The 14,168-nt window shown below is 54.6% G+C and overlaps 1 protein-coding gene across 1 annotated transcript; it reads left to right on the top strand.

The window, feature by feature from the left end:
* Window positions 1-353: 353 nt before the first annotated feature.
* GDAP1L1 (ganglioside induced differentiation associated protein 1 like 1) lies at window positions 354-14,168 on the top strand. The gene is made up of 6 exons (XM_036395806.1): window positions 354-735; window positions 3,055-3,247; window positions 7,481-7,654; window positions 9,662-9,759; window positions 9,881-9,995; window positions 12,782-14,168. The coding sequence occupies exons 1-6, from the start codon at window positions 556-558 to the stop codon at window positions 13,123-13,125; spliced, it is 1,104 nt and encodes a 367-aa protein (XP_036251699.1). The 5' UTR covers window positions 354-555; the 3' UTR covers window positions 13,126-14,168.

Below are 14,168 nucleotides of genomic sequence, written 5' to 3'. Positions count from 1 at the left end.
ACACAGCAAAGGCTCCTGGGCTCTGCCCCTCTATGGGCTACATAACACCCAATAGGCAGAAATTAATTTGTGGTCTCCAAAAATAATTGAATACCTTTAAAGAGCCATTGCTGCTTCATTCCATGAAGGCTGCAACGGCACCTTCTAGGCGTTTTGAAGCCAGTGTCCATCACTGTGGCTATTTATTACACATCCGCCATATCTAAAGCACTCAAAAAAAAAAAAATCATCTTAATCTCTGCTGAAAAATGTTCTTAGGAAGCCGCAGGCGTTGGAGCTGCCCCGGATTGCCGAGCTGGCAGGCGGGAGCCTCCTCTGCTGACTCCTCTCTTGAAGCGATGCCTGCACGTTTCCGTGGGAGCCCCGCCACGAGCGGGGACGGGCAGCGCCGGCGGCACCGGGAGCGGCGGCACCGGCACCGGCACCGGCCCGAGCCGTGACCCGCGCCCACCGCCCGCGGAGCCGGGGCTGCCCCGGGGATGGGCTGGCAGGAGCCCATGTGATGCTGGGCTGGCGCCGCTCTCCCCGTCCCTCTCCCGCTCGCTCGCTGCTGTCATGGCGACTCCCAATAATGTTACTCCCACCAACTGCAGCTGGTGGCCGATCTCGGCGCTGGAGAACAGCGCGGGGAAATCCACGGAAGGGGAGGAAAATCACGACCCGACAGACCCCGCTCTCAAATCCCAGGACAGATTGGTTTTGTACCACTGGACCCAGTCTTTCAGCTCACAAAAGGTAAAGAGAACGATCGCTCGGCCGGGCTCTCGGGCGAGAATCACCTCCAGGTGCCAGGGCATCGCTTTGCTCGGGAGGATGGATGGATGGACGGACGGACGGATGGATGGATGGATGGATGGATGCACTCGGGGGTGAGCGAGGGGCTCAGCCCCGTGGCTGGCCGGGGCAGCAACGTGCGGCCAGGCAGATCTTTGTACCTTTTACAGCATCTGCCTGGGGAGGGGATGGGGATGAGGATGGGGCGGGGGGGGGGGGGCTCAGCCAAATCTTGCCTTTGCTTTGGTCTCACGGCTTGCACCGGGAGCCGCCTCGGCTTTTGTGCTCGCTGCCAGCCCCACACTGGCGTGGCCGGGAGCGCAGACAAAGGCAGAGCCCGGCCGGGACCACCCTGCTGCTGCTGCTGTGCTGTGCTGCGGGAGGAGAGGCAGCCCGAGCCAGGCTGGTACCCGGGAGAGGATCCCGGAGCCCGGCACGCAGCGATGATTCACCCCTCACACTGCAGCAGTGCCCTGGAAATTCTATTCCCGGATTGCCCCGGCAAGAAATCCCTTTTTTCCAGACAATAGTAAATGCTCATTTCGCAGCACGGCAGCTGTGTAGCAAACCCAGCCTCGTCCCCCGGCCCCGAACCCCCCATCATTCCCAAGCCATGAGCACCATATGGAGAATGGGCTGTTCGGAGGGGTGGGTGTTGGAACACCAAGTTCCCGGTGCCAGGGCCTCCCCGAGCTGCACAGCCCGGCGGGAAGGCCGGGCAGAGGTGCCCGTTCCTGCCAGCAGACACAAAGGAGGGAGGATGCCCAATGCAGCAGGGTGGCTGCACATGGTCGGGGCTGCCGCGATCGGGATCCGCACTGCCGGGGATGCTCGTGCCCGGCTCCCCGCGCAATTCCCCGGGAATGTTTTGTCACCCCAGCCTGGGATCCCCTTTGGGGTGCTGGCAGGGACCCCGGGCTGCCTCCTGCCAGGCCTTCAGCTCCTGAAAGCAGCACAGGGAGCCTGGGGCTGGATAGCCCGGGTGGTACTGGCTGAGGTTTATTTATCAGCTGGGAGAAAAAGGCCAGGAGCGAGTTACAATTGAGGAACCCAGGCTTTCTCTTGTTTGACTTTAAAAGAAAAAATTAACTTGCCAGTCCTGTGAATAATTAGTGACTAATTCCCCAGGAACTCTGAAGTACTCACAGAAAGGCTTATATATGTTAAATTGTATTTTTAGCTGCTGCTAGCTGGATGAAAACAAGTACTTTTGCCTCATTCAGTGGTTCTGTAAATCATGGCTTTCTCACATCCCCCGTGGGCTTTTTTTTTTCCGTGTTTGACATACTTAGTTCATAATAGTCAGGTTTTATAACCCAGAAGCCCAAAATGCCATCCCTGAGTGCATATTCAGCACAGTCTCATGCACAGAGCAGAGCAGCAGGATCAGTCCTGAGAGCTGGTGATTGGGGTGGGGATGGTGATGGTGTCCACATCCAGCCCCACTCCTGCCTCCTCCTGCCCCTCTGCAAGGCTGGACTCACCTTTCCCACCCCTGAGATGTGTGGGTGCCATCCCTGCCGTGCTGGGCAGGCCCAGGGATGGAGGAAGGCAGGGGAAGGGGAAGGGAGAGGCAGCAGGTTTGACACAAGAGGTGTGAAGGTGCTGGGTGATGCCCTCAAGCTAATGTCAGCATGGAGGAAGAGGAGAAGGAAAGCTGTTGCAGGGTCACAGGGGCTGCCTGGAACTTCCCACAGAACAGAGCCTTCACCTGGTAAAGGCAGAGTCCACTCCTGAGAGTGGGACATACCTGAGTCAGCATCCAGGTCTCCTTCAGCCAGACAGCAGCACTCACTGGGTGCACGTGTAAGGCATAACATTGCTGCAGCCCTGCTTCCTCCTCTTCCTCCTCCTTTTCTTCCTCAGGTATGTGCTGGGCCATGCTGGGATCCACAGCAGCATCACTCCCCCAGCTGAGAGCTCCTGCCTCCCTCCACCCACTGCTGAGGGATTGGCTCTCCTCTGCCTGTCACACAGGCCACCAGGACCAGGGAGGACGGTCCATGATTCTGAGAAGACAGGATGGGTTTGGGTATCCCCTCTTTGCCAGGAAAATTAATTCTTTCCTGTCTGCCTGGATTTTGCAGCTGTCCCATGGGAACAGCTGCCTGGCTTCTTGCAGGTCAAGCCCGTGATCCTGGCATGTCAGGATTAAGTTTAAGTTAACTTAAACCTGTGTTTAAGTTTCAGGGAAGGGTCTGAGGGCGTAATGGGGTAGGGGGGACTGGAGACCAGCTCAGAGTGTTGGGCTGAGCCCTTTCTCCCCGCTTCCTGCCCCAGGTGAGGCTGGTGATCGCAGAGAAGGGGCTGCCCTGCGAGGAGAGGGACGTCAGCATGCCCCTGATGGAGCACAAGGAGCCCTGGTTCATGCGGCTCAACCTGGGCGAGGAGGTGCCCGTCATCATCCACAGGGACAACATCATCAGCGACTACAACCAGATCATCGACTACATGGAGAAGAACTTCACGGGAGGTAAGGCAAGGCTGGGCTCTGCCTCAGAGGAAATTCGTGTCTAGTTCACATTCTGTTTGCTAAACTAATCTACTTTTTTCCTTTAAAGTTTTATCTTCACCCCAGAAAATCAGCAAGCCACCAGCCCTCTCCAGAATTGTATGTTTTCCCATGAAAGTGAAGAATTTCCAGCAGAAATCCTCTGCTGGAGGGCTCTGAGGGGTGTGGTAGCTAACTTCTCCTTTTTCTGTCCTGGAAGTCACGCTTCCAAACCAGACAATTTCTCTCAGTCCCCATGCTGCATGGTGGCATTTCACCAGAGTCCCTGCTGGGGCACAGCCCATGGGAACACTTCTGACTTCAGCTGTATCTGTGCTTTGGCCCTGGCTAATTGTATAAAGGGGCAAAAGGGCCTCTGCTGACAGAAGGTGGGTGTAAGCTGTGTGCTGCTGCTCCTCTTCCCTCTTCCTCCAGGATTCCTGGGCCATTCCATGGGCAGAGGACCCTGCTGTCCCTGCCGCTGCTGTGCCTCAGAGAAAACAGCCTCTTTAAAGTCAAAACCAGCCAGCGGTGCTGAGGACCATGGGAGGATGATGTGACACAAACCCAGAGGAAGGAACAGCCAGGAGAGGGAAGCTCATATTCCCCTGGAGCAGGGCTGCAGGCCTGCTGAGCCTGGCACACCGGGGTGCTGAGACAGAGCTCAAAGCCACCTTTGCTCAGCAGCTGCACTGAGCAGCCTCTCCCTGGCATCTCACACCCCTTCACCCTCATCCCCCCAGTCCTGGGACACCCACCAGGCAGGCTTCAAAGCCGAGCAGGGATCTCAGGCTTTGCCATCATGATGTTCAGCCCAGCATCCATCCCCTTGCAACAGAGACATCAAAAACATCCCAAAATAGCTCCCGGAGCCAGGGCTCCTTGCCAGCTCAGCTGCTGTCCTCTCCTGGCCCCTCCACTGCGCCGCTGCTCCACAGAGGCACAGAGCTCCCTCCCAGTGGGGCAGCAGGGATGGCTCCATCAGGAGAATCCCACACCAGCAGCGTGTCCTAGGGAATGGCAGCTGCTTTCCTGCCTGGCAGCAGCCCCAGCACCAGGGGACGTCAGGGGGTGTCAGTCCCTGCACCACTTCAGTTGGTCTCTGCGAAGGGCAGGTGGTCTGACATATGTGACAACAGGCTGTCCCCAGCAGGAGGGGCACACAGAGCTGTCCGAGTGCTGGGAAACTCCTGTTGTTGAGATTTCCCAGCCAGGTGCAGTTTCTTACCTTTTTGCTGGGAAATGGAGAGGGGAAGCTCCAGGAAAGAGGACCCAGAGCATCACTCCGTGCTCCATCCCATCACCCAGCAGTGCAGCTGCCAAAAGCATTACCAGGATGTGGCAATGCTGATCTGAGGGGGAATCAGCCACCTTGCAGAAATGTGTACAGTTTGAAAAGGCTTTTACAAGGTATTTTTACTGAGCTGTGTTTTCCCCTGGGCTAAGGGCATGGCCTTTATCAGCTGCTTACACACACTGGGGTCCAGCTATCAGTAAAGTGTAGTGTGTGGAGAAATGTTTTCATTTTCCCCAAAATAGTAGTGACTAGTGCCAATAAGCCACGTTTGAGGATGCTTCTCACTAGGACACTGCCCAGCAGTGCCCAGAAACCCAGAAAATGATCAGGGCAATATTTCTTCTTCTGGGCAAGAGTGTCCTCCAAGGTCTGCACCCCCTTGCACAGCCACAGAGTGCAACAGCAGCCTCTATGTGCAGGTTGCTGTGGCATGTAAAGGCAAGTCAGGCCATCCCAATGAAAAACCTCCCTGGAACGTGCTGAAGGGCGTGGGCTGGTGGCCAGCACGCTGCTATTTCATTGTGGTTGCTCCATCTTCCTGCGGGATGGAGCAGTCCCTCTGCATGTGCTGTTCCCAGCCTCAGCCCCAGCCCTTTGGCTGCTGGCCAGGAGCCCTGTGGAAGGAGCACACAAGCTATAGGTCAGTTGTTGTTTCACTCATCTGGTCACTTTTCTCGGGTGGAAAATCCCCACTTGGAGGGCTGGAGCCCAGGCAGTGCAGGCAGCAAGCAGCCCATGGCAGGGAGGAGCCACCAAAACCTCCCTTGGCTCAGGGGACAGTGACACTGATGCCTATCAGTGGAACAACTCTGTGGAGCCTTCCAGCAGGGACAGTCTGGGTCAGAGCCATGAGATTTCAGGAGGTACCAAAATTTCCTGGTTCTTGTCCAGCCGTGGGCACCAGCAGGCATCATAAAGGCAAGGCCAGCTCCTGCCACCAGCTCCTGTCACTTCAGGCCCTGAAACAAGGGGCTGCCCTGCTCACATCTGCTAAAATCCTGCCAAAATGACCTAACTCAGGTGGGGACACTGGCATGTGGAGAGCCCAGTGCTGCAGACAGGATGTGGGCAAGAGTCAGAGTCCTGGTGGTGGATTTACTCACTACCTCTAAACACTATAAACATTTATGATCCCTTAAAAAACTGGGAGAGTTAAAATCTTGGGGGAGACAAGAGCAATGTTTTGCTTCTTCTGGTGTCACCTGCCATGTATTTTGAGCTGACAGTGTCATAAAAGGCACAATGCAAACCACTATCCATGGAAAGTGAATAAAACCCAACAAGGCAGGGAGGAGCAGAGCCAGCCAGGGCAAGGGATGTTCCTGCAGCTGAGACACTGGCTGAGCATGGAGGGAAGATGCACTGGGCTTCTTTGGTCACCTACTCTGATTGCCATTTTAGGGGTTTTCAAGGAAGCCCAAGAGAATGAGGTACCTCACTGCCACTGGAGTAAAGAACATGTAACTCAGGAGATCCTAAACTCAAATCCCCATCTTTTAGCTCTTTTCTGCAGACCAGGAAAGTTTTTCTCCCATTCTAAGAGACGTGAAATTAGCGTGTGGAGACTCAGGGCTGGCTGCACTGACCCCAGGGAACACAAGGGCTGTGGGGCTGGCTAATGCCATCCCTACACTCCCTGTGATCCTGTGGGTTTGCCCATCTCGGGGCACGGGCTGGCTGCACTCTGGCCGGGATGGGCAGCAGGGAGGGCAGGGCAGAGCTGACAGATTTGAGTGAAAGCTCTGCCCCAGGCAGCCCCGCTGTCTCAGCAGGATTGCTCCCTGCTGTCCCAGCAGGCTGAGGAGCCCCTAAGGAGCGCTTGAGCCCTCCCAGGTGCCGCTGATTTGTGGAAGCAAAACAAACTCCACAACTTTTGTGAAAGTTGTGAAGCCGGTATGTTTATTACAGAGCTGTGTTTATTACAGAGCTGGATGCATGTGGGGACTGCTCCCTTCGAAATATATGTGTACCTCTGGGAACTCTAGATCCCTTTTTATCTCTCCCTCAAATACATATGCATGCAATTTCACAATAGGTTCATACATATTCATTCTACTGTTTTCGTGTGACATTTGCCACTAATTCTTCTTTATCAGAAAGAATTCCTGGGCCAGGCTGCCCCCTCTCTAACAGTCTCTCTGTCTGCCCCCCTTATCTCTGTCCTTTGGCTGAAGCAATTTCTCCGAGCCTAGGCTTTCTACAAGAACAGGCAGTCACACTAAACAGCTGTGTTTTCAAGCTAAGACTCAAAGATATGTGGGAACCCATAAATCAGAAAGTTTTGGGAAAGCTGCAAGAGGCAGGCCTCAGAGACAGCAGAACTGTGATTAGAGCTAAGCAGTAGCCATGAGATAGATCAGCAGAAAAATTATGTAAAAAGTAGAAAAGCAAGGATAAATAGAACAGTGGTCTGTGTATTAACGCTTGTCTAGAATAACTCCCTAAGCTACAGAAAACTTTATCTAGCAAGATATTAGGAAGTTTTAAGCTTAATAATGGAGCTCTGTGCATTGTGTTTTAAGACTCCTGCCTGGATGAAATATTGCCTGAATATTATTGTATTCAAAATAAGCAAGCATTGTTTTAACCAAAGGTATGTGTGCTTAGAGTGGTTGGATGGAACTACTGTCAGTATGCTTTTGTTTTGTGTGATTGGTCAAAGAACTTATAATAAGTTGTAACATTAAGTTCTTGGTCTGCTGCCTGGGATGTGAACTGATGGCATCTTCCCATTGTCATAACCATGTAATGAGAGTGATGCTGGAAAATCAAACAGCTCAAGGCACGTTCCCAGCAGTCCCATCCCGTTTGTGATTTGTACAGCGATACATGTGCATTTCACCTAAATCCAAACTGATTTCTGCTCTGGAGAATTTCCACTGTGTCTCGCTGCTAACACCCTTTCCTTGGCCCTGCAGAGAACGTGCCCCAGCTGATCCCCGAGCCGGGCAGCCCGCTGCACTCGCGGGTGCTGCAGTACCGGGAGCTGCTGGACTCGCTGCCCATGGACGCCTACACCCACGGCTGCATCCTGCACCCCGAGCTCACCACCGACTCCATGATCCCAAAGTACGCCACCACTGAGATCCGCAGTAAGTCAGTCGCCTTCCCAGGGGGCCTCCCCAGCTCCTCTAGGCTCCACAGCCCACCGTGCTCCTGCTCATCTCCCCTTCCTGCCAAAGGACGGCTGGGAAATGGCAAAGCACACAGAAGCACCCACAAGGTCCCACCACACCCAAGAAGCTCTGCCTGCAGCACTCGCACAAGTGCAATTCCCTGATCTGGGAATTGCAGGCATCCTAGAGAGACTTCCTAACTCAGGGCGTGTCCGGGCTCCCATGCTTCTCCTCAGCTCTTTCTGGGGCACAGGAATTTGCCCCTCTCCCTCCAATAACTCTAAGGGCAAAGGCAGGAGGGAGCAGCCAGAGTGAGTTGCAGGCGGTGGATGAATCGGCATAAGTCTGTGTACCTGACCTTCAAGTGCTCATGAAACATTGACGATGCTTAATATAACTCAATGGCAGGGATTGCTCCTGGAGAGAATTCCTGGCCAGAAAAGTGACCTTGTCAGGAGGGTGTTGGCATGTCCCAGGTCTCTCCCTTCCTTTAGGCTCCAGCCCCAAGCTGAGCCCATAGAAAGCACTGTTCCCACCCCCATCCCTTCGGTTGCCTGGGTCCCAGATGGCCCTGCTGAGGTGGGATGCACTTGAGCACAGAGAGAAACAGGCAGCTCCTGAGGTGTAGCCTGTGGTCTGCCCTGCCTCTGCTGACACCCGTCACAGACAGCTTTCCCAGTGTCACCAAGTGTCACCTCCACCCCCAGACCTCAGGCCGACATAGGCCAGAGCCCCTCCCTTCCCCAAAAGGTGTGGCTGTGATGGCTTCAGCCCCCATCTGCCTCACATCACCTCCCCAGCACTCTGCCGAGGTCTCTGAACACAACTCCTTATCCAAACCTGGACAAGGTGGCATTTTTCCCAAGCCACAGAAGGGGTACAAGCAGGTCCATGGGCAGATGGTGTCCTCCTCCCCAGCTCATCTCCTGCCCTCAGGCAATGGCTCAGCTCCCCTGTTGCAGTGGGTGCTGAGGGGAATTGATGTCGAGGTGTCCCAAGGAGCCTGAACCCAGGTTCCAGGCTCTCCCAAGGGCAATGAAATCAGGATGATGTCCAGGTTTCCATCTGAGCTGCAGCCCCAGGAGAGCTGGTTGGCAGCCTTAGCAAGCACAAGCTCGTGGCAGAAATGGGAATTTCAGCATCTTATAGCGGTGCACAGCCTGCTGCTGGCTCCCACCCCAGCTGGCCCTGGCACCTCCTGCACCAGCACACTGGCAGAGCCAAGGTCTCCCTTGTTGGAGGGAGCAAGGAGGGAAAGACAGATGGTCCCTGGCTGGAAGACATTAGCCCAACTCTGGTAATTTATGCTGTCCCTTAGGGCATTACTCTTCCTCTAGGATTCCTTTCTTCATTTCACTCTGCCCCTTTCCCTCCTTTAGCTCCCTTGCCCAAAGCCCTTCCCATCCTCCCTGTGCCCAGAGAGGCAGAAGGGTGAGCATCTCTCCATGCTCATGATGGGCTCCACACCATGGAATTGAGGGACAGCTTCACCCAGGAGGGAGCACTCCCTCCCTGCCCCACTGCTCTGAATGTACACCTGAGTGTGGGCAGCCAGCTCAGGCATCCCAAAGGCTCAGCCTGCTGGGGATGGAGCTGCAGGAGCCTGGTCATGGGCAAGCCCAGGGCTGTGCTTAACCAGCAAGAAACAGACAGAACTTCCAGCAGCTCTACCATGAGCCCAGCAGGGGAAATTAAGAGCAGAAACTTCCCCTGAAACTCCCAGGCTGGGACTCACCACAGGGAGGGGGATTGGCCATACCTTGGGGCCAGCCCTGCCCTGTGAGATCCCTGTGTGCAGGGACAGCTGATGGAGCCACAGGCCCTGAGATGTGGGAGCACAGCAGCAGCAAGCCATGAATTTGGCCCATTTTAGCTCTCTGGGATGTTTTCCCTTGGTGCTACAGCCATATTTTGGCTGCAGGATGAGGTGATTTGCTATCACACACACTGGTCATCCCAGCCTCTCTGTCTGTGCCCCCCCAGGACATTTAGCTAATGCCACCACGGATCTGATGAAGCTGGACCATGAAGAGGAGCCACAGCTCTCTGAGCCTTACCTCTCCAAGCAGAAGAAGCTCATGGTGAGTGGGTCAAAGCCACACACATCCCTGGTGCTGGGGGAACACAGACCTGCCATGGGCACCTGATGCTTTGTGTCCCTGCAACCACTTATTCCACATTCTAACCCTGCTCTCCACCCAGGCCAAGATCCTGGAGCACGATAATGTGAACTACTTGAAGAAGATCCTTGGAGAACTTGGGATGGTGCTAGACCAGATTGAGGCTGAGCTGGAGAAAAGGAAATTGGAGTACCAAGGTAGGCACTGGGCTGTGCTTATGGGGTGTTTTTCCACAGGAGGCTGAGGTGGAACACCAGAAACAGCCAAAAGCTTTGCACCTGATGAACAATTCTCATGGAGCAACCACTGCTGGGTCTGGGGCTGCCTCTGGGCTCTCCTGGTTTTGGGTGCACTGATGTTACTGCAGCCAAACCAGCCCTGCACCCCTTGCCACAGGGAATAGCAGGAGCCCTGTCCTCATGGGTGCTCTTTGGGAGCCCCAAAGGGATCTCAGGGTGATGGCAGGTGCCCTCTACCCCAGCAAGGGACTGACACTGATGCTCTGCTGGTTTAGGAAGCAGCAGGCTGGCCCCAGCACCACCAGGAGCACTGGCTGCTGAAAGTGCAGAGATGGGGACATGTGCCACAGCCACACCCTCACATCACCAGGCTGTGGCACATCCCAGAGGAGCACAGGCAGGGAAACCCAGGAATCTGAGGGGCCCTGGAGGGGAGAGCCTTTACAGAGCCTGCATCCCATGCCAGCAGGTGGGAGAGAGGGACACCAGCCATCCCTGACAGGCAGCAATGGTGCTGGGAGCCTGCCCAGAGCAGCCCTGGCAGTCAGGGGTGCCTGGGCACAGCTGGGCAGCACTTGTCCTGCCATCACCCCTGGGTGATGCCAGCCTTCCTCCTCTCTGCCTCACTGCTGGCAGGGCTCAGGGCCCTGGCAGGGCTGCCAGCACCGGGTGCCAGCTGCAGAGCAGAGCCCAGGCACAGGTAATGAGGGGATGAACAATTCTGGTCCCACAGCTGGCCCTGCCCTGGGGAGCCCTGCGTCACTCAGGGCCACCCTGGAGAGCCCTCGGAGGTGCCAAGGTCGGGCCCTGCAGGGCATGGGGCTGGGGATTTACCAGGAGCCCTGATGGGCTCACTGTGGCGTCCTGCCTTGCCCTAATTTCCTCAAACACCCTCATTAACCGGTGTGAGGGCTGGGACAGCAGAGTTCAGCCTAATGAGGTGCCCTGGGAGGACATCCCAGGTGCCTGGAGCAGAGGCATCGCTGCTGCTGCTGCTGCTGCTGCCAGCACCCAGGTGCTCCAATGCCTTCAGTCCTTGGGTGCTGCTCCCGCCCTCAGCTCCAGACCCCCAAACTCCCACCCCGTGGCCATGGTCAGGATCTCAGCAGTGGGCAGGATCACCACTTTGGCAAGCTCCCAGGAGCTGCAGTGCAGCAGCTCTGCTCCCACGCAGCCCAGGCTGCAGCAGGAGCAGGGTGGGAAGTGCTGCAGCAGCACCAGGAGACCCCGGCCACGGGCACCCCCTTCAGCTGGGACAGGCTGAGCCCAGCTGGGGCTGCTGGGCATGCAGAGGGAAGAGGAGTCTGTGCTTCCACCCCCTGGGCGCTGGGCAGGGCTGCAGGGGGCTCCAGACCCCAGCAGAGGTGCAAGCCCAGAGGCAGGAGGGACAGAGGGACAGGGCTGGATCACAGCTCTCTCCCAAAGCCACCATCCCCACATGTGCTTCCTCCTTCACCTGCAGCAGCTCCTGGAGTGAGGCAGCTGCCTCAGCCCTGCTCCCCTCACGCTGAGCAGCAGCACCCACAAGGTCCCCAGCACACCCGGGAAGCTCTGGCTGCAGCACCCGCACAAGTCATTAGTCACTGAAAATATTTATTGATTAATTAGGCACAGGCAATCTGTCCACTTGGGCAGTGCCTCCAGCAGGATCTGGCAGGCTGCCGAGCAGCTACAAATGAGGGTTGCTAATTACCCATAATTGCCCCAGGCTGGTCCTGCAGGCAGCCCTGCAGCAGCTGCAGTGCCTGCCCTGGGGGGCTCTACTGGGGCCTCTCCTCTCTTTCCTGGTACAATAGCCACAGCACAATGAAGGGCCCCAGAATCAGGAATCTGGAGCAAAGCTGACTGAGGGTGGATTTTTGTGTCCCTTCTGAGGTTCTTTACCTGCACCTTCTTTCATCTCCCTCAGCTCCATCCCAGCCCAGCTCCTCGGTATTGAAAGGGCACTGAGGGAGTGCCTAACAATATCCTGGCCTGAAACTGCTTTTTCCAGCCTAACAGCAGCTTGGTTTATTTTTGGATGTCTCTCTGGTGGGGTTATTTCTGGGATCACCCATTATCAGGGGTTCTCAACCCTTCAGTGTCTTTCTTCATGTCCTGCACTCACCCTGAGCTCTGTCTCCCCAAAATCCTGGCTCTTGGCACAGAGGTGCTGCCAGTTTTGGTGTCCTGGAGCAGGGTCCCTGGTACAGGAGAGAGAACAAAGGCAGAACCTCCCCAGCAGCACACATGGGAGAGCAGCCAGGCCATCCAGCAAATGGTTTTGATTCCTGAGGATTTCTCACATCCCTAAAATAGGCCATGTTGACGTGACACTCCTGAAACAGCTCCTGGTGCTGCCAAGGGCTGACACTGCTGCTCTCCCTGAGCACTGACACAGCTGAAGGGGTCACTGCACAGCATCTTCCTTCAACGGGGGCAAAGGGCTCTTCTCCAGGCACCTCCTGGGTACAGGAGGATGCCATCTCCTGCTGCTCTTGACTTGAGGGAGAGGCAGCAGAGCTGCTTTGCAGCCAGTAATTTGTATATTCACACAGGCTATAAATCATCATCTCCTATTCCCAGCTTTTGGCACCCCCGTACTCTCCATCACAGTAGATGGGCTCTGAGCTCCTGGCCCATCAAAGAGCTGGGAAAAAACACCCCAGATCTACGAATGCTCCTGCCTATGTGGACCTTTTGAGCAATATTTTAGGTACCCCCCCAAGGGACTCTTACCTCTGCTCTGTCTCTTCTCTCTCCAGGGCAGAAGTGTGAACTTTGGCTCTGCGGATGCGTCTTTACTTTGGCCGATGTCTTGTTAGGAGCCACCTTGCACCGCCTCAAGTTTCTGGGACTCTCTAAGAAATACTGGGAAGATGGCAGCAGACCTAACCTACAGTCCTTCTTTGACAGGATACAGAAACGCTTCGCCTTCAGGAAAGTTTTGGGAGACATCCACACCACGCTCCTCTCTGCAGTGGTACCCAACGCCTTCAGGCTGGTCAAGCGGAAACCTCCCTCCTTCCTTGGAGCCTCCTTCCTGATGGGATCTCTGGGGGGAATGGGATATTTTGCTTATTGGTACTTAAAGAAAAAATACATCTAGTGCTGACTGCTTGGTGTTTAGTTTGGTGTCTCTGTGCTGTGTGAAATTATGATGAAGCCTCAGTAACTGTAATGAAATTTGAAGCAAGGTAATGAATAATTATATTGTTTAATGTAACATTCCATAGTCTAGAAGTAGAAACCTATACTGCAAGGAAATAAGACAACAACAACAACAACAACAACAGCGTCAACTTGTAAATGCCTTTTTTAGGTTTAGGTATTCAACTCCAGCCAGAGGCTCAAGGGTTCATGGGCTCAGCCCTGCCCACCGGGAAGTGGCACTGCCTCCAGCACCACCAGCTCCAGGGGGACAGACAGAATCCCAGGAGGCTTCCCAACACTCAAGTTGACTACTGGGACTTGGATACTTGGTCCTGTGCGTTTGTGTTTCCAAATTGTTCACTGGCCACATTTCACACATGCAGGTAGTGGGGACTTTCTTCTTCTAGAAGGCGTTGTGTTGTCGTGCTCGGAGCAGGGTGCAGTAGCTGGTCACAGTCAAGGTGGATTTCTGTTCTTCAAGTATTCCATTTTAAAAATTATTTTCATTAAAAGGAATATTTTTTATTGAGCTGCTCTTAGAATGTATCCACTTTCTACGTCTGGTTTTGGTGGGCTTTTTTTTAAAGAATTTAATGTCTGTCTTTAACTGCCGCACTTTTTTCTTGAGATAAATCATTTTGACTTTCATCCTGAATTCTGGCACATGAAGGAGATTATTGTTTTAAGCCTTTTGGCTCTGTCTCTTGAGTTTTCTTTCACGGATTTGCAAAGCATCTTTCACCAACTGAGCATATTTGGACTCTGAAAAAGTACAACCATTTTCAGAACTTTTCAGCACTTTCCTGAAGGCGCTTTGGCTTTCTTCCATCGGGGGCTCTTTTCTGTCATTTCCTCGCTGTGTGTTTTCTTAGGGACACTTTGCACAGAATCACATTGATGACTTTCTTGTGCCTTTTGCATGCTGGAAAGAATAACAGGCCTCACTGCTACTCATGCTTTGGAAACTGAGATCCTCAATAAACCATATGGGAGGAGTAA

This window comes from Molothrus ater, chromosome 17, assembly GCF_012460135.2.
Source record: "Molothrus ater isolate BHLD 08-10-18 breed brown headed cowbird chromosome 17, BPBGC_Mater_1.1, whole genome shotgun sequence".
Classification (NCBI taxonomy): Eukaryota; Metazoa; Chordata; class Aves; order Passeriformes; family Icteridae; genus Molothrus; species Molothrus ater.
This window is presented reverse-complemented; position numbering and strand designations above follow the sequence as displayed.